The sequence below is a fragment of the Notothenia rossii genome, assembly GCF_949606895.1.
Source record: "Notothenia rossii genome assembly, chromosome: 4".
Classification (NCBI taxonomy): domain Eukaryota; kingdom Metazoa; phylum Chordata; class Actinopteri; order Perciformes; family Nototheniidae; genus Notothenia; species Notothenia rossii.
Window position 1 is genome coordinate 50203920 of NC_136902.1, and position 24817 is coordinate 50228736.

Genomic DNA, 24817 nt, shown 5'->3' on the forward strand with positions numbered 1-24817 from the left:
CTTTTTAGGGTGCAGCTATATGTTTTATTTATTTCAAAGTGGGCCCATTTTAATAATATTTTTTTTCCCTTCAAATATGCAGATGACTCCTCAAGTGCTGTGTTTAATTTATTTGAAAGTAGGCCTGTGTATTATTTCTAATTCTCCTTATAGGAGTTCTTTGTTTCTTATTAGAGGTTAACAGTTTTATATAATGTAATAAATAGCCTAATAAATGCAAAAAAAATATAGTTTTTGTCTGATATAACAATAAATACAACTTCATTAGCTATCAAGCTATGAAATATGTTTTGCGGCTCCAGACAAAAACATGTTTTGGAAAAAGGAGCAAAATGGCTCTTTTGGTCAAAAAGGTTGCAGACCCCTGACCTATGCCGAGGTCGGTGATCTTGGGCTTAAAAAGGTTGGTGACCACTGCCCTAAAGGAATACCCTTTCCGTCCAATGTGAAATGCTGTGGTGTTTTCGGAAATGCTGTGGCGTTCTGTGAAATGCTGCGGCGTTTTCTGAAATGCTGCGGCGTTTTCTGAAATGCTGTGGTGTTTCCTGAAATGCTGTTGTGTTTTCTGAAATGCTGCGGCGTTTTCTGAAATGCTGTGGCGTTTTGTGAAATGCTGTAGTGTTTTCGGAAATGCTGTGGCGTTTTCTGAAATGCTGCGGCGTTTTCTGAAATGCTGTGGTGTCTTGCACTTCAGGGCCACCGTAATAACACATTAATAGGTTCTTAAACATATTAAGATCCCCTGAGACACACTGTCCTGAAAAAAAAAAAAGGACTCGCCGAGGGGGTCCTTGGGGTTTAACAGGTTAAGTTGATTGACTGTGGGGTAAAAAGTTCGGCCAACCCGTCAACATCTCAAACGAATGTTCAAAGTGATTCAACTGATAAAGCGCAAGGTAAACCTGAACGAAAAGCAAAGAGGAAATGTGTAAAGTCTTGGGAGGCGAAATATGTACATTCTGCTCCTTTGTCCATTCACTTCCGGTAAAAGATCCTTCAAAACAAGAGTCCTGATCTTATTACTACCAAAATAAAAGTGCTAAACGAAACTTTACCAGAGGAAAATATTGGCATACAAATATAATCACTTCTATAAAAAGGTAACACATTTTAAATATAGTTAGACATATTAAAGGTAATTTACAGCATTAATAATTAATATCTAATTCTTAGCTGTGAATGGTTTTCATTTATTTAACATTAGAAATGTATTAGTCTGGCCAATCCAAGACTACAATGCTGAAGGGCCAATGGGTCTATGGTGGGGGTCAGCACAAAGGTCAAGAAAAACCACATTTGAAAGGGAGAGAACGGATGATCAAGAAACTAGTGACTTGCTCAATTCATTTGTGAGGGATCTGTGAAGAACATGACAACAGCTGCACTACTGGTATTTTGTATACCAGCAATTGAGGGTGGACAAGTTTACTACTAAATAATTGTGTTAATTACTTATTGTAAAGCATTTGAACATTATTTTGTGTAACTGTATAGTATCTTAATTATTTAAAATATAAGGTGACTGAAAATGGCAACCGTATTTTCAGTTTTGGAAACCAAAAGCTGATGCCTGGTTGCCAGCCTGGCAGCCACTTTTAAAAGTTAGCGTTGAGCCATGGTAGTCCTACGGCAAATACAAGTAGTAGTAAATAAGCAGTAGCGCTGAGCAAAGTGACTAGAACGCAACCACACACTTTAGCGACACATTCATTGCAAGAAGTATAGCAAAAGTCAAGGCCGCAGATTCCCCGATTTATACTGCCACAGAGCAGATTCGTGAAGTTGTAATGACTGATTTGAGAGGTTCTAATAACCAAGTTGCAGTTGTAATGGAAAATATATTTAAAAAATATTTATTTTTCTGCAAGTGAACATGTCATCACTAAGTTCATTTTTTTCCTACAAGCTACAAAACTTCAAATTTGGTTCACAGTTACGTGGATATTTTATACAAGTCTAAATTTATGCACACAAGCTCAGATTTCTTTTCTGCAAGTGCTCACATCAGGTTTTACAAGCTCTCGCATTTTGCACCATATCTACCGTCATACAGGTAGCTTCAAGTCTTCCTGTCTGATGGGGCCCGCCAGTTACCTGTATCTTACTCAACATGTTTTGGAAAGGTGGCGATTCCACTGTGGAAACAGGCAACATTTCCTCCCCGATGCTTATTAACACATGAATACTGTGTAATATATGTTTAGATATATATTGAAGAGGTACATTATAACTCAAGCACAAGTTTCATGTGTGGGTCATATTCCATTATACTTTTAGAATTAGCTGAGGGCCAATTAATATGGACCCAGGGCCACAGTTTGGACACCCCTGCCTTAAAGTAACGCGAGTAACGAGATCATTTCGTGCTAAGTAACTGTAATGTGATTACTGCTGTTGTCAACAGAACCACGTTACATTAAACGTTACAGACAAAAATGTAATCTGCGTTACTTGTAGCACATTACCCCCAACACTGATTGTACCACACATGTATTATATCTGGCTTTCATCAGGTCTTGATTTTTGCAAAAAGCGTCTCTCTGTAAATTCACAGAGCAGTACAGTACCTTCTCTTCTCCCACAGCAGCACCCTCATCCTCCCCACTGTGGTGGTCCCCCCGCTCCAGAGCATCCAGCAGGTTGGCGGGCCTCCTCTGACTCTCCTGCAGCTCACACTCATACTCCACACAGATCCTGGCCATCCCAGCGGCTCCAGAGTGGTCATCTGATCAGAGAGCAGACGCCAGAGGAGTATCAGGTCAGTGAAGGACTCACCTTTCCACTGGGGTTTTAAGCAGCTCTGCCTTTATCTCTGTACTCACTCAGTCTCCTCCTCTTCAGGCTGGGGAGGTGGGCGTCCAGCACCTTGGCCTTCTGGGTGATGGAGCTTTGGGATGGTGAGCAGGAAGTGGAGCAGGAGGACAGAGGGGCTGATAGACACACTGCCTCACAGCTCTCTGCTGCACCCTTCTTCTCTGCCACAGGCCTCTGGCACAGTCAAACACAGACAGTCAATATAAGCTGACAAACTGCATTGGACTCCACTCAGAGTACGTATATATACATGTGCTGTGATATCACACAGTGGCAGTGGGGTAGAGTCTATCTACGTGGAATGATAAATAATAATAATAATAATAATAATAATACATTTGATTTATATAGCACACTTTAAAGACAACGTCATCTCAAGGTGCTTCACAAAGCTATAAGTAGAAACTAATAAAATAAATAAAATATATCTAAAAAGGAACATATTGAATAAAATATGGTAATATAAAAAATAAAAGGTTTGATGATGGCAGCCATGACAGCCACACAGGTACTGCTTTCACCTTGTGACTCTGCGGGTTAGTATGTTTGTGTGTGTCTGTGGACACATCTTCGAGTGTGACAGCTTTGCAACCATACATGACGCACACAACTTTACAGCTGTATTATTGAGACCAAAATTAGGGGGGGTGGGGAGGGGATATTGTAATAATAATGTGAGTAGTCCATTAAGCTTGGGTATGAAAAGTCAAATTTGAGATTCTACTTTACGAGTAATCTCCTGTTGCAGTAGTATATAATTGATCACTACTACGCTAATGCATTTTTGCTGTGGTTGCTATAGCAACAGAATTTAAAGCAGGATTTGACATGGATTTGACATGGATTTGTATTTGAGGATTTTACCTACAATATCCTGATTTCTGCTATTATTCTTTATGAATATATAAGTACATATTGTTTATGCTTTCATCCCCTAAATACAAACAGAAGTTAGTGAGTTACAGTGTACTGCACTCACATCAGACATCACAAAGCTTTTAAATGTAAGACCAACAAAGTCAATGCAAGCAATGGTAGCATCCTTGTTAACTGAAGACTGAGAAACCTACCAGTTTCTGGGCCACCCTGAAGAACTGGGACAGGTCTCGGATCACATTCCCAAAGCTGCTGTACACACGCACGTAAGGCCTGACCCAGGAGGGAAGCTGGGCCCGTGCATTAGAGCTTTTAAACCTGTGGGGAAGATCAAGTTATTCTATATCATGTCCCTCACACCAAACATGGGCTCGGCTACAATCAAGCTAGGATTTCTGCTAAAATTCTATTTGAGGGGTCTAAACCAGGATCGTGAAAGTGAAGCAAGTGAATAGAAGTCAGCGATGATTTATTTCATTGTTTACACCTCTGTCATGAACCATGAGCGTTATAGTTATGGGGTTTGTCTCTCTACTGCTTCTCACTGTAAGTGAAACATTGGTGACATCATAGTACTGTAGCATCAATAATGTATGAGACCGCAGGACTCTGTGGATCAGGCAGCTGCACAGATGGACTTCAGACAGTGGACATATCTGCTGTCTGGCCTCCTAGTGTCAACTATAATTAAATATATATCCAATTACTAGACAGCGCCTGCCATGCCAAATATTTAAAACAATTTTTTGATCAAAATATCAGGTCAGGAAATTGGTGATCTTAGGCAATTATTATTTTAAAAACTGTGGCTGAATTGTTGACCCTGTGTTTGGGTTAGGGTCTGACCAACAGCGGAAAACCAACATACTGTATGTAGTGTACAGGGAAAGCAGGAAACCATCACAACTGAAAAGAGCAAACTAGTTAATGTTTGGCATTTTAACAAAATATTTCTTGATCTGCAGATTTCTTTTTCTTTTGATCAATCAACTAAATTAATGTTTTAGGTGTACAGATCGACTGTGTTAAGTGATGTGTGTCTGACCTCTGATCACACAGCAGGATGGCTCCGTAGTCGTCCTTGTGGCGAATGACTCTGCCAATGGCCTGGTTCACAGCTCTGAAAGCCTGCTGGCTGTACCACTCCTGCCCAGACAGGTACTGACACACACACACACACACACACACACACACACACACACACACACACACACACACACACACACACACACACACACACACACACACACACACACACACACACACACACACACACACACACACACACACACACACACACACACACACACACACACACACACACACACACACACACACACACACACACACACACACACACACACACACACACACACACACACACACACACACACAATGTACTCTTCTAATATCAGAGTCCACATGATAACAAAGGTATCCCAACTGTAGCTGTGATTACCTAGAAGAGCATCAGGACTGTTTTAGGCTTACTACTATTACTGCTTTGAACTGGTATTTCTGCATCTTGTGACTGTAACACTCTCTTGTATAAAAGCATGTGAAGGACACTGTTCTGGAAACTATTTGTCCCATGCAACCTGTATGTGATGACTACTACTTCCATTCTTGCAAGGATGATAAATACATGTATCCTGATATTGAAATTCAAGCCGGTGACGAGTAATATTTTTCTAACACTCACCTTCACCCCAGGAGCTTTCTTCCGACACATCTCATCCAGGAACTGCATCTTCAGGACGACTCGAGGGTCCATCCTCGGGGGGAAAGGAAGGCCAGTGATGACCACACCCCGACCAAACGTGTCTGCAAAATCCAGACCCTCACTCGCCTGGCACAGGAACACATTTACAGACATGGTGTGCGTAGGGTGACCAGGTGTCCTGCTTTGTGCTGGACTGCACATCATTTGATCAATTCCCCCATATCCCACAAATTGAGACAACGTCCCTAATTTGATTGACAGTTGCCCTTTTAAAACTTGGTTTTTTAGCCTCATTGCCACTACTGTGAACCCATAAATGTTGTTGTTGACCTTGAATGGATTCAGCATCCTCAATAACAACAGAACCACTCCAAAACTGTCCAAATCATTCAAATATTTGTTTTACTATTGGCGACATAAACTAAAATGCTAATTATAGCATAATATCCGCAAATTATGCCAATTGCCCAACAAATGCAGGTTAGCATCCGGCAGTTTCTATGTGCTGGGGAGTGGAGACCCTACTATACATTTCTATCATAACACTTTAGGGTCCTCAACATGTCCAGGTTCACAACAGGACTCCATGAGCTGGCGAACAGAGTATTTATCCAGTGGCTGTTTAGAAAGCAACAGAGGGCAACGCACCATTAGCTGTGATGTCAATCAATCAACACATTTTGGAAATATGTTCAACTATTGGAGGGCGATTCCCAGAGAGTTTTTAATTACGTTTTTTTCAATCACACATGCAGGTGAACACAATGTAATTCAACTCACATATTGCAAAAGAATCCATTCAAACCAGATAAATGTAAGTCTTTCACTTGCACTGTTTGTGCAAACAGTCCTGTGCATCGCAGTAACATGTCCTAAATTGTCCCTCAAAAATATACTCTTTGTCCCACATGTGGCCTGTTGGCACCTGGTCACCCTAGGTGTGAGAGGGAAGCGTTTGTGTATACTTACTATATGTGATATGATGAAAATTACTCTAAAATAAATCCATGTCAATATATAGGAATCTGTGCCTGACATATTTCTTTCAGAAATGAAAGGACTAGTGTTTATTATTAAAGCGGATTTATTGTCATTAACCATAGGTTACGATTTTAAAGTTTGTAGAAGACCATGGTACATTTAGGTCAATATAAACTTTATTTTATGAATAATGTGAATGTACCCGTCCGACCTTTAGAAGACTAAAAGGATAAACTGTATTTTTCAAATCATTTCAGAACTTTTCCAGCTCTCCGGACTCATTGGCCTCACCTTTCCTCGACACACAGCGAAAAAGCTTCCCCCTTTGGATGATGGATCATTGACTTTGTTGTAATATCCGTCCATAACCTGAGAATAGTAGGAGAGAAGAGATCAGCTCTCAAACTGACAGACCTGTAAAGAAATCTGTCAGGACCAGCTCAGGGGAAGTTGCTGCTTCTTCAAGGTTTCTTTGAGGAACCCTAGAAATACTCCTCTGAATATTTCATTAAAGCACACTCACCTCATTAAAGGTGCCCTTTCCTCTAGGTTCAACAAACATGGGCTTTACAGTCTCAATGCGATCTGCATGTCCGTTAGCCTGGGGGGGGCAAACACACTGAACATGATCCCACAAGGAAACACTCATTTCAGCTCTAACAATTAAATCAACAAATATAATAACAGTGAGAGGATGTTCTGAATTCCCACATACTCTCCAGAAGTCCAGGGTTTTTTCCATCACAGAGAAGGATGGAAAGAACACCAGGAGGCCATGAGGAACCACTCGGCTCAGGTTAGCTGAGGAGAGAACACATCATGTGAGGATGAGGAATCCCATACTACGGGCACAAATACAAATGATGGGATTGCTATTATTTCTTTTTAAATAATATGTACTGTTTAGAGACATGCAAACAAGGATGGTGCTTAATAAATGTTGCCTATAGTGCTTAATCTTACCAACTGTTTTGCCTAAAGATGACATGTTTTCAGGAATAAATCTGTCAAGGAATAAAAAAGAATTCATTTTATTTAGGTCACATTGTTCCAACAAGAAAGTCAATTATCTGTAGAGTAACATTAATCACAGGAGCTACAGGAATAAAAACTGGATCTTGTGTCAGATTCAAGATTCAAGGGCTTTATTGTCATATGCACAGCTACAGTGTAGATATGCAATGAACAGCTTAAGTCCAGAGCTCCTCCAATAATGCAACATAATATATATAGGACATAAAACAATAAAATACATTTTGAAAGATGATTAAAATAGTGCAAGAAGAGTAGAATAGAATAGTGCAGGTTATGTTGCAGACCAAGTAATGCAGGTGAAGATAAAGTAAACTATATACATGTGATGTCAGGAAAGTAAATAATGAAAATAAGCCAAATAATGCAGAGAGTGTTGTAAGTGACCAAGTACATGCAGGAGTCCGTCCATACACATGTAAATAGAATAAGATATGGAGACCCGCCATGGCTGCCTGCTGCTGTCCTACCTGAGAGACGCAGGAGGAAGACAAAGCGAGGGTCCCAGGCCGGGCTCCTAGTAAGGCTGAGGAAACGTGAAAACTGACCCCCTCTTACGAGTATTCTTCTGGCTCAATCGATTGGAAAATAAGCTAGATGAACTCAGAAGCAGGATTGCTTTTCAACGGGAAATTAAGAACTGTAACGTGTTCATTTTCACGGAGACTTGGCTCAACTCCGCCATTGTTCCTGACGGCTTCTCTATATTTCGCCAGGATCGGACTGCTAATTCAGAGAGAAGCAAGGGAGATGGTGTGTGCGTCATGATAAACAATGACTGGTGCACAGATGTGGAGATTATTTATTTCGGACTGTTCCCCTCATTTAGAGCACCTCATGATCACATACTGGGCTTTTCATTTGCCAAGATAATTTTCATCTGTTGTGATAACAGCAGTGTACATTCCGCCACACGCTGACAACAAGACAGAACTGGGCGAGCTGTTTGGAGTAATTGGCAGGACGGAGACTTCACGGCCAGAGGCGGCGTTCGTTGTGGCCGGGGATTTAACACCGCCAATATGAAGAAAGTTCTGCCGCGGTACTTTCAACACATCAGCTGCCCGACGCGCGGCGGAAATACACTGGACCATGTTTCTTCCCCTTTCCGAAACTGATATAAAGCTCTCCCTCGCCCTCCATTCGACAAATCAGAGTACATCTCTTTACTGCTGCTGCTGCTGCTGCTGCTGCTGCTGCCTGCTTACAAGCAGAAACTGAAACGGGACAGACCGGACTGTACAGCGCTGGAGTGAGGAGTCAGACTCAGCTCTGCAGCACTGCTTCGAAGCTACGGACTGGAGTGTGTTTGAGGACAACAATATCAACACCGATACGGACAAGGTCATCTGCTACATTGGGAAATGCATCGATGACGTGGTACCGAAGGTTAATGTACGAACATTCCCAAATCAAAAGCCCAGGATAAACGGCGAGGTGCATACCAAGCTGGAAGCGCTCACAGAGCTGGAGATTTGGAGGAGTACAGGAAATCTAAGTATGATCTCCGGAGAGCAATCAGCAGTGCAAAGAGACAATACAGAGACAAGGTGGAATCTGACTTCAAAGGCTGTAACACCCGGAACATGTGGGCGGGACTAAGAACAATGACAGACTACAAAGGAGCATATGGGTGCTGCGGGAGTGTCTGCGTTCGCATCTCTCCTAGATGAGCTGAACTGTTTTTTTGCACGATTTGAGAACAGCCAGGCTGTGGAGGCAGAGGATCAGGAGCTCTGCCCTTTTGTTTTAGACAGGGCAGATGTGTGCAAATCGTTTAAAAGGGTTAACCCACACAACCCACATTTTAGTCCTTTTTATCCTTCATAATTTTAGTCTAGTTTTAGTCGATGAAAACTCAAAACGTTTTAGTCGATGAAAAATCTTTACATTTTAGTCAAAAAAAATTCTCTCCAATTCAGTTCGGCAAATCAAGGTTTCTCAAATTCGTAAAACAACATTTCACCCTTTAACACTTTACTTGTGTAATATCTAGGGATGGGAATTTGAAAGCAAATGTATATTCGACCCCCAAAAAAACGGTTAACCGATTAACCGAAATGTACATATCCTATAAAAAAATAATAATAGTTTGGAAAAAGAAGTTTGAAAAAAAGAAAAAAATAAAGATTTAATTTTGAAAGATAAATAAATACATGTTCAAATAAGTATAGAAAACAAGTCGAATTTGTCAAATGTATTGAATTGGTGATCACAGTTTGAACAGTTGACAGCTATAGGCCTACAGCTTTCATGCTTAAAACATAACTTGGTTTTTAAATGAAAGAGGGATTGTGGTACCTAACGGGCTAGGGCAGTGGTTCTCAAACTTTTTCTGTCAGGCCCCCCCTTTGGAGAAAAAAAAAAGTCGGGCCCCCCCAACACAAATTGTCAGGCTCAGTGGCGGCGCCAGAGATTTATTTTGGGGTTGCTGTGGGGTAGCTTGACGTTTCATAGAGGGTGCTCAAACATTTAGGGTTTCCCATTAATGCGCCGGTCGCTACAGTGGAATTTTCTACTGCAACAATCCCCACGCATATACACAGTGTACCCGCGACTGTTACAATGAAGGCTCGATAATCAGCTCACGGCATATAGGTGTAAGCAGGGTTAAAGTGCTATTTTTATAGGTGGTGTGTGGATCTCACATAGGGGGGTCCTGGGGCAAGCTCCCCCGGGAAGATTTTTAAATATTGAAGTTAAAAGCATCAATCTGGTGCACTTTGAGAGCAAAATGAAGAGATCTATGGATACATCTCTCAACACAGAACTGTAAACAGATTTACTATTTCTTTATGGATATTTTACAAATCACTCCCCTTTTAAACTTTATTCATTGTTTAATGTCATATAGTATTTCGTACCTGTCTTTAATTGATTCTCTTATTTTTTTATAACTATAATGATCATATAAACGTGTGCCTCGGAAATAATTGTTTACATTAATGGTGACCAAAACGTTTGAGACCCACTGAGATAACACAGAGAGTCCTTTAGCTCAGTGGTTCCCAACCTTTTTTGAGTACTGTACCCCCAAAGCATTTCAAGCCAACCTAAAGTACCCCCTACTACGCAATCAATCATGGTGATCCCCAGGATATATTAATAGTCTATATATTGTGGCAGACCGGCTGTGTGTGTGTGTGTGTGTGTGTGTGTGTGTGTGTGTGTGTGTGTGTGTGTGTGTGTGTGTGTGTGTGTGTGTGTGTGGATGACCTGGATAAAGTCACATGGTCACACAGGTTGGCAGTTTATTGAAGTAAAGCTTTAGTTCTGAGGTCTGACATCATCACTTCATTCCCATTGTAACATTAAGTTAACAAAGCACTGAAGAATCTGCTACAAAACTAAGATAAGATGAGATGAGATGAGATGAGATACGATGCGATACGATATGATACAATCAGATGAGATATTCCTTTATTGATCCCCTTGGGTAAATGTGGGTGTCATAGCAGCATGGGGGAGGGGGGTATAGGTATGGGCAGGGTAATAGCAGAAAGAAAGAAATATAGAATTAGATCTGAATTTAAAAAGATGAGAAAAATGTGAGAGGGATATAATAACCATATACCGTAATAATCAAGTGTGTGTGTGTGTGTGTGTGTGTGTGTGTGTGTGTGTGTGTGTGTGTGTGTGTGTGTGTGTGTGTGTGCGCGCGTGTGTGTGTGTGTGTGTGTGTGCGCGCGTGTGTGTGTGTGTGTGTGTGTGTGTGTGTGGCTAAGGTGAAACCTGGGAGTGGAAGAAGGAGAGAAGTGACGAGGAGAGATAGAGAAGAGGAGGATATTTTTGTCTGTGTGACCCAATGCGACAATTAATGTGACACTTAAATCATATTCAATCATAACTAATCATATACATTATAATAGCCATTGTTTAAAGCAGAGGTGCCCAGTACGTCGACCGCGGGGGCAATGCTGGTAGATCGCAAGTCATTCATAAATTTAAAAAAATCCAGCTCCGTTAAAATAGACAAAACAGCTTTTGATCCCTCCTCCTTTGGCCTCCCTGCCACTTAATTCAGGAGTTGACTTGATTGACAGAAAAAGCGACCTATTGCTTTCCAGTCTGTTAACACAGAATGCACAGCGATACAAAATCAGTCAAGTGCCGGGAGAGACAAACAACAAAATGAGTGCGGGAACGAGCAAAAAGCTAAAGACATACCACTTCCACACAGAATGGGAGGGAGAATCTTTTTTTGTGATGTCACATTCAAAGGTTATTTGCCTTATTTGTAAAGCAAGCGTCGCTCTGCCAAAGAAAGGTAACGTGGAGAGGCATTATCGGAGTGTTCACAAGGCATATGACAGCGACTTCCCTCCGAGTAGCGAGTTGAGAAAGAGAAAGGTCATGTATTATTGCTACACAAACATTATCTCTTAGTCTTAGTGTCGCCAACTCGTTTCTAACATGCTAAAAGACAAACAAATGCGTCTATGGTCGGTGTATTTTCTATCTTTCCAATCCAGAAGAGATCTCTCTCTCCCCCGTCTGTTTGCAAGGGGGCGGGGCAGTTTACACACACGCATCTGCTACATGCAGCAACACACGGAGGAGATGGTGGAGAGAAGCGCTCCAAGGTGTGGTTACATGTTACCCGTCTTGAGGTGGACAATGCTCGTCACCAAAAGTGTTTAGCATGTAAGGGCGGTAACACGAGCAATTTGTCTAAACATTTAGCAAAAGTGCACCACATTCAGACGGCGGAATGCACCGGTTTCGACTGTCTTTCGAGTAGCTCTGTAGCCCCATCCACGAGTAACGTTTCCACGTCAGGTGTTATGTATGCTAGCAGCAACACACGGAGTTAACTACATTATACAAACATGGGTTAATGATTAGAGGTAACTGAGTTATTTATTTTGTTAAAGTTTCAGCTATTCTGTTTCCAGTTCTGTCATCAGATTATTTAATAAGATTTGTTAAAACATTGTTGTTTCTTTTGATGTGAAATATTATTTATTTAATTCAAATAAAAAGCAATGTTCATTTTGTTCACAATTTGTTAAGTTAATTTAATAATATATGTATTTTTGAATCAAGTATTCATCTTTATTGTCTTCATTGTTAGTTTCCACATGCCTAAAACAACCTCAAACTAAATCTAAAAGTTGATGGCTAAATAAGAGCGTTTGAGAAATTGTGCAAGGCACACAGTAGTAGTCCGAATAGTCGATTAATCGTTTCATTAATCTATAGATTAATCGATAATCAAATTAGTCGTTTGTTGCAGCCCTATTGTAGTTATCCCATGTAAAAATAAAACGTGTTATTCAGCAACCCTTGCAATTTGGGATTTTATTTTTGGTTGGTAGACCTCGGTTAGCTGGTGATTTCAAAAGTAGCTCACCAGCCAAAAAAGTGTGGGCACCCCTGGTTTAAAGACTTTAAAAAAAAAAAAGTAAGGTAACTCACCAATTAATGTGACACTTGAGCCTGTTTCTCCCTCATCATTTTTGTGAGTCTGGGGGAGATTGTTGCAACAGCTGTGACCCGGTTATTCTCCAAGTTGAGTCTGTTCCTGTGTTTAGTCTTGATGTGGGTCATGGCGGAGAATGTCACCTCACACAGGTATGTGGACCCAAAAGACAACAGTTCATTCCGGGCATGTTTCCCCAATTCAGGATACTCCTTATCCATACCACGCCAGAACTGTGTCAGTGGTGTGCTTGAGTACCTCATCTTCAGGCTCCTATCTGAGGACACATCTATGAGGTCTTCTTGCAGTCTGGCGGGAATGCTGCTGTTAATGCACGTCACAAATGGATTACGCACCCAGTCCAGTGTGGATGACTTCTTGTCAATATCAGGGAAGTAGGAGTTGAACTCATTCTTGAGCTTGGACAAATGTGTGTGTACTATTTTCACAATTGGAGCTCTGTCACATTCACCAGTAGCAATGTATGCGTTCAGCTGCAGGAAACAACTTGTATCCCCTTTTTCACATTTGCTCTGCCAGAGCTTGATCTTCTCCATGAATCCACACACTTTGTCATACAAGCTAAGAACATTTGTGTCTTTACCTTGAAGAGAGAGATTCAGCTGGTTGAGTTTGCTGAAAATATCAGAGAGGTATCCCAGCCGAGCTTGTGTTGAGAGAAAAAATTGTCAATAACGTTAAAAACGTCCTGTCCGGTAGTTCTCCCCGTGAGTTTCTTGCAAAACAGAATGTGCTCGTTCATCTCCAAAGTGTCTTTGTAACGCACAAACGCAATCAGTTGTGCTTCCCCACTGACATCCGTTGATTCGTCCAACTGCAAAGCGAACGTACCAGACGCTTTACATTTTTTCCACCACTTGGTCAATAATGTCAATTTATTATATATTATTTGACAACGGCACTTTCTTCAGGACATCAGCTGCTTTCTTATCGAGCATAGTTTCTGCGAGAATTATAGCAGCAGGCAAGATTAGCTCTTCGGCTATGGTAAATGGCTTTTTCGATTTAGCAACGAGTAGCGACACGGCATAAGATGCCTCCAAGGCCTTGGTTGAGACCGATGTCGCTTTCTTTAGTTTTTCTTGGCTTCCCTTAAATTCAGCCAGCTTGTGGTGGAAAAACTCTGCAGGCTTACCCACACAGGCGGGATGTCTAGTACTAAGGTGCCGATGTAAATGGGATGGTTTCATGCTATTATTAGAAAGCACGTCGCCACAGATGAATCACATTGGCTGCGGTGGCTCTGTAGTTGTGACCGTAAACCCGGAGAGCACATAATGTTCACCAAACTGACGATTCTTCAACTTCTCTGTTTTCATTTTCTTGAGAACGGGTTCTCCTGATTCAGCAGTATCACCTGTGCTGTTGTTTCTTGATGAACCAGCTCGACTCAGCCATAGATCCATAATGATTATGTTAACAGAAATGTTGATCTCAATAAACACCAGCGCATTCACTTGATAGGATGTTGATATTTTGCTAGCTAGCAAGAAAACCAGCGCGCCACTACAATGATGATGATGATGTAACACCTGACAGTCCGGCGGGAAGCTGAACGCCACGCCAATAATAATATATAGCCGGCAAATTATTACTTAATTTGAATGCCCCCAATTTTGGTTACATTATTTCAGATTATGCATTATTCATTATTTGGGTACAGTTTTCCTGTAAAAAATTTAATAAAAAAATATCTAAAATCAATTTTTTTTGTTTTTTACTTTTCAAAATCTTTTCACGTACCCCCTGGGGACCACCCACGTACCACTAGGGGTAGGCGTACCCCCGGTTGGGAAACACTGCTTTAGCACACTGAGTCTTTCAGTCTGACAGGAGAGGACTCTCCTCCACTTTGTTGTTGAAAAAAACTCCTTATATCCGTTAGCATAGCTCGCTAGCACCAGAAGCTAACATCAACGATCTCCGGTACCGGTAAACTCTCTCTCTCTCTCTCCCTCGCGCACGCACACAAAATGGCTCGTTCCACACACACACAGAGCCGAGCTTTAATGAAACACAGAGACCCAGACGTAATAGTACTGTATCATATTATTTTCGAATCAATAATTTTTCCATACATCCATCCATCTTCTCCCGCTTATCCATGGTCGGGTCGCGGAGGTAGCAGTTCCAGCATCAATAATCTTTCAAAATATGATTTTCCTTTTTTTTTTTTTTTTTTTTTTTAAATAACCATTTTTCCTCCTGGTCTCTTGCGCCCCCCCTGTCATGCCTCTGCGCCCTCCTGGGGGGGCACGCCCCACACTTTGAGAACCACTTGGTTAGGGTAACGTAACCCTATTACAACAGAGATCAGAACCCATAACAGGGTTTATGCACAGAATGCAGCCATTCAATACTCATTCTTCTTTAAGAATATGAGCATGTCTACTCAGGGGAGAGGCGTGTGCAGAGGCGATTCACAATCAGGCCAGCTGTAGAGAAGACCCTCTCAGCTGGAATTTGGGCATAAGATGAGGTTGGAGTCTGCGTGATCTGCGTGTCGGGAGGGGCAGCATCCATATCATTAGCAAGAACTAGAACAAGAATTCCATGCCCAAAAGAACATAAGGACTACAGACCAATAGCCCTCACCTCAGTGATTATGAAATCACTAGAAAGAATTCTGCTCTGATTTCTTATCAATACAACACAAGACAAACTGGATCCATACCAATTTGCCTATAAACAAGGGTGCGGTACGGAAGATGCTGTGGCCACTCTGGTTCACATCATCACTAAACGTTTAGATAAATGCAACACCTATGCAAGAGCCCTCTTCCTAGACTTCTCATCAGCATTCAACACAATACAAGCAGACATCTTGGTGTCAAAAATGGCCAAAATGGAAGTAAATCCATACCTTATTTACTGGTATGCTGCTTTCCTCACTAGTAGAGAGCAACTTGTGAAGGTTAACAAAACCCTGTCATCTGCCATCACAACCAATGTAGGGGCCCCCCAGGGCTGCGTGAGTTCAACTGTGCTCTTTACTCTCTACACTGATGATTGTCGTATCAACACACCAAATCAAGTCATCATTAAGTACTCTGATGATACTGCAATAATATCTCTGCTCAGTAACACAGACGATCCTGAGCTGCACCAACAGGCTGTAAATCAGGTGGTTGAGTGGACTGATAACAATGCTCTTGAGATCAACACCAAGAAAACTGAGGAAATCATTTTTGGCTCACCATCTGACTCCCATAAAGTCCCCATTGTCATCCATACAGATGAAATCAAGCTTCATACAAATACTTGGGTGTAATGATTGACCATCTGCTGTCATTGAAGGATCACATTGAATATCTGTGCAAAAGGACAAAACAAAGAACTTATTTTCTCCGCCGTCTTAGCTCTTTTGGGGCGAGCAGAGAAATTCTTCTGTTGTTCTTTACATCTGTGATCATGTCTATTCTGCAGTACTGCAATACTACCTGGTACAAATTTTTGTCAGCAGCTTTAAAATCAAAACTGCTCCACCTGTTAAAAATCTGCTCAAAGATTGTTGGTCAACCCTGTCAGAGACTCTATGACTCAGCCTATCATAACAACCTAGTGAGGCTGTCCAACCACATCATCTCTGACCCAAACCATGTTCTGAACAGTGAATATGAACTGCTACCATCTAATCGGAGATACAGGGTCCCACGATTCAATAAAGTCAGACTGAAGCACTCCTTCGTGCATCAGTCAATCCTCACAGTAAATACAGAGCTAAATCCCAGATCAAATGCACGCTGAAGGTTCTTTGAGCATGTTTTCTCTCAACTGATTGTGCTGTTATGTTAAATGTTTGTTGTTTGTGTTTCATGTATTGTGTCTGGATACTTGTCTGTTGATGTTGGACATGGAGCTGCTGTGACGCAAGTCAAATTTCAGACTTGATCTGACCAATAAAGAATTATCGTATCGTATCGTTATCGTATAGTATCGTGACTAGCTAGATCTGATGGATTTGGACATAAACACGAGTGAAGTCTAACCGGACGTGAGAGAGAGAGATCAGCACCTGCAGCTCTGCCCGCTGTGAGGGACCGTTGAGCGGAGCAAAACACACCTTTAGACCTAACACATTTAGCTATGGCGCTGTCGTATACATTCAATTATTCCATTTGATAATATGTAATCAACTTAGGCACCCCTCCCAAAAAAAAAATTATTCTCATATTCGAAAACCTGAATAGTTTCGAATATTCGATTAATCGTTCCCATCCCTAGTAATATCTAGGGATGAATATCGTAAAGGTTTTTAAAAGTACTACTACTCTTAAAAATCTGTATGCACGCCGCTGCAGCGTGTCTGTTAGGCCCCGCCCCCGCACACAGAGATACACAGGGAGATCGCTCTTCTGGAGTGAAGAGAGCGGAAATAGTGATATTGCAAGTTAGAAACGTAAGATGCATTTTGACAGACAAGATAGACAATTGGGGGAAAATATCCTGCTTTTTTGAATGTCCGATAGTCCACCATTAACATCTTAGTCCCGTCAACGAAAACTAAATATACATTTCATCATAGTTTTTATTATCAATAATCTATTTTTAGCTCGTCATCGTCTTGTCTTTGTCATGTAAAAAATGTCGTTGATAAACATTTTTCGTCATAGTTTTTCTTGACGAAATTAACACTGGCACACACAGCTCCAACAACATCGTGAAGTTTGCTGACGACACGACCGTCATCGGCCTGATCACCGACGGCGACAAGACGCGTACAGAGAGGAGGTCGAAAACCTGACATCTTGGTGCCAGGAAAACAACCTCCATCTCAACGTCAGCACAACCAAGGAGCTGATTGTGGATTAGACGAAGCAGCAGAGAGAGGGACACGCCCCCATCGCCATCAGTGGGACTACGGTGGAGAGTCAGCAGCTTCAGGTTCCTCGGGGTCCACATCACTGAGGGCCTGACATGGACTCATCACTGAGGACCTGACATAAGGAATCATTCTGTACATTTTCATTGTTATGCGGATGATACTCAACTATATTTATCCATCAAGCCTGATGAAACCAATCACCCAAATCAAATTCAAGACTTCCTCAAGGACTTAAAAACGTGGATGACCTTAAACTTTTTGATGTTAAACACCAAAACTGAAGTTATTGTACTTGGCCCGAAGAATCTACGAAACAAATCATCTAAAGATATACTAAATATGGATGGCATTAATTTGGACTCCACTGAGACTGTAAGGAATCTTGGTGTTATATTCGATCAGGATTTGTCCTTTAACGCCCACATAAAATAAATTTCAAGGACCGCCTACTTTCATCTACATAACATTGCAAAAATCAGGCATATCTTGCCTCAAAACGATGCAGAGAAACTAGTCCATGCATTTGTTACTTCAATGCTGGATTATTGTAACTCTTTATTATCAGGGTGTACCAAAAAGTCAGTTAAGTTGCTTCAGCTGATTCAAAATGCTGCAGCACGTGTACTAACCAGGGTTAGGAAAAGGGACCACATTACTCCTGTTCTGGCTGCCTTACACTGGCTCCCTATAGAACACAGGATAGAATTTAAAATTCTTCTTCTCGCCTACAAAGCCCTTAATGGGCAGGCGCCATCTTACCTTGAACTCATTATACCCTACTGTCCTACTAGGGCATTGCGTTCCAAGAATGCAGGGTTGTTGGTTGTTCCTAGAATCTCTAAAAGTACAATGGGAGCCAGAGCCTTTTCTTATCAAGCTCCACATTTGTGGAATCAGCTTCCAGTTTGTGTTCGGGCGAGAGACACCCTATCCGTTTTTAAGAGTGCGCTTAAGACCTTCCTTTTTGATAAAGCTTATAGTTAGGGCTGATCAGATTCAGCCCCTAGTTTTGCTGCTATAGGCTTAGTTTGTTGGGGGACATCTTACTTCTTCCTTCTCTCTGTCTATACCTGTGTACTCTCATGTTCCCATTAACCCAGCTTCTCCAAATGTCTTTCTTTTTGGTGTCTATATACGCCGGGATCCGGAGTCATGGATGATCCTGCAGTCCTGTGTCCTGGATCGCGAGCCCTGGATCTTGAGTCGTGGCTGTGGTCCTGGATCATAAGTCCTGGATGGATATCCTTTTGGATTCATCTTCCTATTATACACACATGCATTTCCAAACATTTGGACTACCTATGTTGCAAATGTATTATCTTTTCAATTCATACACAGCATCTATTGCACGTCTGTCCGTCCTGGGAGAGGGATCCCTCCTCTGTTGCTCTCCCTGAGGTTTCTCCCTTTAAACTGTGGGTTTTCTCCGGAAGTTTTTTCTTGTACGATGTGAGGGTCTAAGGACAGAGGGTGTCGTATTGTCATACTGATATTCTGTACAAACTGTGAAGTCCACTGAGACAAATGTAACATTTGTGATATTGGGCTATATAAATAAACATTGATTGATTGATTGATTGATTGATTGATTGATTGATTGATTGATTGATTGACATTGACTCTTCACTGAGGACCTGACATGGACTCATCACTGAGGACCTGACATGGACTCTTCTCTTCACACCAAGAAAGCTTGACAGCGGCTCTTCTTTCTCCGCAGGCTGAGGAGGTTCAACATGGACTCCAAGATACTCTGCAACTTCTACAGGTGCACCATAGAGAGCATCTTGACCTTCTACAGGTGCACAATAGAGAGTATCCTGACCTTCTACAGGTGCTCCATAGAGAGGATCCTGACCCAGAGTCCTGCACGGGTCTGATTTTCAAGACCCGCTCCCGCCCCGCACTCGCGACGTGCAATACCGAACCCGCCCCGCTACCCGCACATATTGCCAATTAGTTCCGCAACCCGACCCGACCCGCCGGCACAAGATCCGCAACCCGACCCGAACCCGCATATATATGAGCAGTGAAAACGTGTAATTGTTAACACACGCAGTTGCATATTTGGCTCAAAAAGCGTGGGATGTTGGTTATTTTCTCCTCCTAGGATGACACCAAAAGCCTCCCAGACGTTGGATTTCACTCTTGAGGAAGAGTTATTGAAAATGCTGTATTCTCCGCTAGAGAGCTTCACCTCAGCCATTCAGAATGCGCTGCAGAGGTTATGATTATGCACGGTCCCGCGGGGGAGAGGTCTGAGGATTTAAACATTAAACTAAATTATTATTATTTAAATATATTTATTATGCAACACCCGCAACCCGACCCGCATCATCTTTGTTTTACCCAGAACCGAACCCGGAAAAAAGCGTTTGAAAAAATACCACCCGCCAATCACCTTTTTTGCGGGTCACCCGTTGGGTACCCGACCCGATGCAGGACTCTGTCCTGACCTTCTACAGGTGCTCCATAGAGAGGACCCTGACCTTCTACAGGTGCACCATAGAGAGGACCCTGACCTTCTACAGCACCATAGAGAGGACCCTGACCTTCTACAGGTGCACCATAGAGAGCATCCTGACCTTCTACAGGTGCTCCATAGAGAGGACCCTGACCTTCTACAGGTGCACCATAGAGAGGACCCTGACCTTCTACAGCACCATAGAGAGGACCCTGACCTTCTACAGGTGCACCATAGAGAGCATCCTGACCTTCTACAGGTGCACCATAGAGAGGACCCTGACCTTCTACAGGTGCTCCATAGAGAGCATCCTGACCTTCTACAGGTGCACCATAGAGAGCATCCTGACCTTCTACAGGTGCTCCATAGAGAGCATCCTGACCTTCTACAGGTGCTCCATAGAGAGCATCCTGACCTTCTACAGGTGCACCCTAGAAAGCATCCTGACCTTCTACAGGTGCTCCATAGAGAGCATCCTGACTGGCTGAAACCACCAGATTCAGGGACAGTTTCATCCCACAGGCCATAAGACTGTTAAACACCTGAACTTTTGAAACAACATCCATAACATTCATCTGATTGCAACTTAGAAATAATTGCTCTAATATATCATATTCCAATCACTTGTATATAGACTTCTATTGCACTATTTTTCTTTTTGTATTTACTTGCACTGTTGGAGGAGCCTGCGACCTAAGATTTTCATCGACATAACTACACTGTAGCTATGTACGTATGACAAATAAAAGCCTTGAGCCTTGAGATATACAAGAACAGAATGTAAAATTAAATATTGTACAGTAAAATTAAATACTGCTTATTGTAGACATAAGATATTGTCGGTGTATGAAGAGATGGATTATGTTATATAAAAGTTAAGAAATAAAGGTTCAGAATGGGAAACAAACCAAAAGGAAAGAGAAGACATGAATGGTTTACTTCTATTCTAATAAATATCAAACTTTAAAATGACTTGTATCTTGGCAGACACACTCGTAAAAAAATACAAACAAAAATAGTTTTGCAACTGTGGTTGTTGATGGGACTTGTTTTAAATCACTAAAGTGTGAGGCCTATCTGTAGAATACGAACCTTCTAGCAAACGCTGAGCTGAGCTGCTCTCCATCCGGGCCGCGCTCGATGACGCTCACAAAGATCTGGTCCCGCTCGATCACATGACTGTTCTCCAGACTCACAGGGAACTTTCTACACCAACAAAACACTTTGGGATCAACACCAGTGTACTATATACCTATATATTAAAACATTTCCCAATTTGAGATTAATAAAGTATATCTTATCTTTTAACTGATGATAACAACAACATGAACATATCCAGGGTTTGATTTAAAGTGCTTGAGAGAAACTTTCCTGATTACTTTTATGTAAGGCGTTTACATTTATAATACAAAATAAATCAATATTGGCCAAAAAACTGAAAAAGATTTGTTAACGCGATCTCTGAAGTCAGTGGTAAGGCCCATCATGCACCACTGTTCGTAAAATGCAGAGGTGAGAAGTACTTAAGTACATTTACTCAAGAACCTTACTTAAAGGTCCCATGTCATGGCCATTTCTACTGATCATAATTCCGTTGTTGAGGTCTACTAGAATAGATTTATATTGTGCAATTTTCCAAACTCACATTGGTTTCTCATACAGCATCTCTGTAAACTACATGAATTCACTCTCTGTCCTAAACGGCTTGTTGGAGCTCCTGCCCCCTCGCTATGAGCCCAGTGGCTGTCTGCGAGACAGCGAGACACAGCGAAACCCAGCCCAAACACACACCGACTCACAGCCTCGCCGCGTTCCGCCGTCTCAGGGAGGAGAAATCGGCGGAGCTGCAGCTGAGAAAAGATTGAGTGTGTGTGTGAGGAAGTCCGCGTATTGGGACGTAACGTAACGGCTCAACGGATAGGTCCATTTGGACCAATGGGTCCATTTGGGTATGTGCACGTCACTGTACCCAGGAAGAAAACAATAGAAAAAGAGAAATGTCCAGCGAGAAGTTCTGGGGCAGCATAGACCAGTCTAACTGTGTTTACTCGCTACAGGGTGTACTTTGAGGGTTTGTGACTCTGCAGACCATTTACATGCAGAAAAACCTTCATAACACACAAGGGGACGGGTAATAACCGGAAAAGCATGACATGGGACCTTTAAGTAAAATGTTGAGGTACTTAAATTGAGTATTTCCATCGAGTGCTACTTTACACTTCTACACATTTAAAAAGGGAAAACATTTAGTTTTACTCCACTATATTTATTAAACAAAAAACTAGTTAAAACATATAACTAGTGATAACTCTTTAGGTCACAAAAGACTCAAATTATTTAAATATTGAAAAAAAAATCAATCAGAACTGTGTTTGTCTACAACAGTAAAATGCTACTTGATGCAACAATATTATCTAGAAATGTCACATATATAAATGTAATATATAAAACACACTAAAAGACACATTTTCCGGCCCAATGATTACTTTACATTTTTATACACCAAGTATATATTGCTGATAATACTTTTTTTAAAGTGGACCTATCATGCTATATTTGAATAATATAGTGTAGGACCATACCTATATAAGGCATATTTATACTTTTTATTTTCAAAATACCAAACAGATCATGCATTTTAGCCATTCCTCATTTCGCTCAATTTAACACTGTCTTTGCATGGGCTGATTCTGTGAGAACATCACCATCTACAGGCCTGGCATATGCACTACAGCGTCTCCTGCGCTTTCGAACGGCAATGTCCGTGGCTGTCTCCTCCTGATTGGTGGAGTTGGCCCAATTGCCGTAGCGCCACTTCTGTGACGTCATAGAAGTGTTCAAATCTGGATCAGTCTGTATCAGATCCGTTGCAGCCTCTTTTTAAGAGATTTGGGTATGGAGGAAAATAGAGAGGGTTGTGTTTTCTGACACTTGGTGAGTTCCCTGGAACACCGGGGACACATATTCATGTATAAAAGAAGTACAAAAGTGCATTTTGCATGATAGGTCACCTTTAAGTAAGATTTTGAATGCAGGACTTTCATGTTTTTGTACTTTTACTCAAGTAAAGCATCTGAATACTTCCATCACCTCTGCTAAAATGGACTTTGAGGAGCAACGGGTACTTACATCCTCATCTCAGAGGTGAAGGAGGAGAGGGGGGAGAGGGTCCCGCTGGTCAGAATGATGCAGCGGACCCCTTGATCCACCAGGCTCTGCATGCTGTAGCCCGGAGAGAAGCACCAGTAACTCAAGATGTTGCCTACAGGGCGCACAGAAACATTTATTTAAGATTTACACAGAATATAGGCAGATAGGGAGCAAAAAGTAACGACAAACTAAACAATTATTTATAGAATTGTGCAAACGTAAAAAAGCCTAACAATTTACATTTCTAAACAACTTAATTCCTGAGTCACCACCCTCCGTTTTGAGCTAATGTACTGAACACTGATGTGTGTGTGACTTTTTATGATGTATTGCAATAATTGTTGAATAAAGTTGAACAAATAAAAATAAAACCTTGTTTCTTTGATGATGATGATGATGATGATGAAGCCCAGACATCCGTGCTCTGGTTTTTCTTCTGATGGCTGGTGTCTTGATGGATATGAACCTGAGCCAAACACACAGGGCTGACATCACTGTGTACATATCTAACACGTGCGAGGAAATGCAAATCTTTGAATGAACGCGCACCTTAAAATGAGCCGTGTTGGTCTCCATCTCTTGCTGTTTCTCCTTTTCTGATGGTTCCCCACAGAACACCAGCTACAAGAGAGAAAAAATGATTGTAGCTATAGCAAAGAAATCGTGTGTTCCATCTTTTTGGTATAATGTGCAGTTTACAGCAGCTCATTTTGTGAAGTATACTCATTTGTGCAGGTGTTCACATAGAGTCAATGAAAACAGGTTTTATATTCAGTCACGATGATGATACAAAACCTGACAATCTCATTATGGTGACAACACTACATGTAATCGCGGCCGCACAACGGCCTAAAGTTTAGCCGCCTTTTTGTTGACTGCCAACTGTATCGTGTTTCTTTAAATTGAATCTGTTGAGATTTTGCTGTTTGATCAAGTTGAGTTAGAGGGCAACTTTGATCAGTAGAACAGCTAGACTTTAGGCCGTGTGCGCGGCCGCGGTTACATACAGGAAGCTCAAAATGGACTGACTAACACAAAAAATAAGCACTAACTTTTACATGTTTCTTTGTGTACAGATCAGACAAAAAAATGCTTGTCAGTGACAGTGGCGAGCCGTGACTTTTATACCTAGGCCTCTGATCCCCACCCCTTCCCTCAACATTTTTTAAATAAAAGAGTTATTACGTCACAGCGTATACTTCAGCGGAATATCAAAAAGGTCCGGGGTGCAAACCGCATCAATGACAGCAACCCTCTACCACACAAAACAACACCTGTAAATAACCCAATTTGTGTTCTTTGAAATTGAAAAGGATATTGCATTGTGTTTGTTACTTTTGTTGCAGTTGTATGTCTTAAGTGTAATTTGGCATGCTTTTATTTTGAAGACGAGTTCATGCTGTTGACAGGAAGTTGTTGTTGCTATGGAAACAAGAAAAGCTTCACAGCGGGCAGAACTTGTCATAAAGTCTGCGATAATAAAACCCACCCATTTAGAGGGAAGATATG

General features: G+C 41.6%; 1 protein-coding gene across 1 annotated transcript in view; it reads right to left on the reverse strand.

Annotated features, from left to right (window-relative positions):
* Window positions 1–24817, reverse strand: part of rtel1 (regulator of telomere elongation helicase 1) — an 86529-nt gene that overhangs the window by 55853 nt on the left and 5859 nt on the right. Inside the window, exons 8-20 of the mRNA XM_079673766.1 lie at window positions 23858–23929; window positions 23681–23774; window positions 23288–23420; window positions 21251–21364; window positions 7358–7398; window positions 7110–7195; window positions 6918–6995; window positions 6686–6763; window positions 5393–5539; window positions 4736–4851; window positions 3885–4008; window positions 2823–2988; window positions 2568–2725 (exon numbers count right to left, since the gene is read on the reverse strand). Of these exons, the coding sequence (XP_079529892.1) occupies window positions 2568–2725; window positions 2823–2988; window positions 3885–4008; window positions 4736–4851; window positions 5393–5539; window positions 6686–6763; window positions 6918–6995; window positions 7110–7195; window positions 7358–7398; window positions 21251–21364; window positions 23288–23420; window positions 23681–23774; window positions 23858–23929 (1407 nt within the window). The remainder of the gene's footprint in view (window positions 1–2567; window positions 2726–2822; window positions 2989–3884; window positions 4009–4735; window positions 4852–5392; window positions 5540–6685; window positions 6764–6917; window positions 6996–7109; window positions 7196–7357; window positions 7399–21250; window positions 21365–23287; window positions 23421–23680; window positions 23775–23857; window positions 23930–24817) is intronic.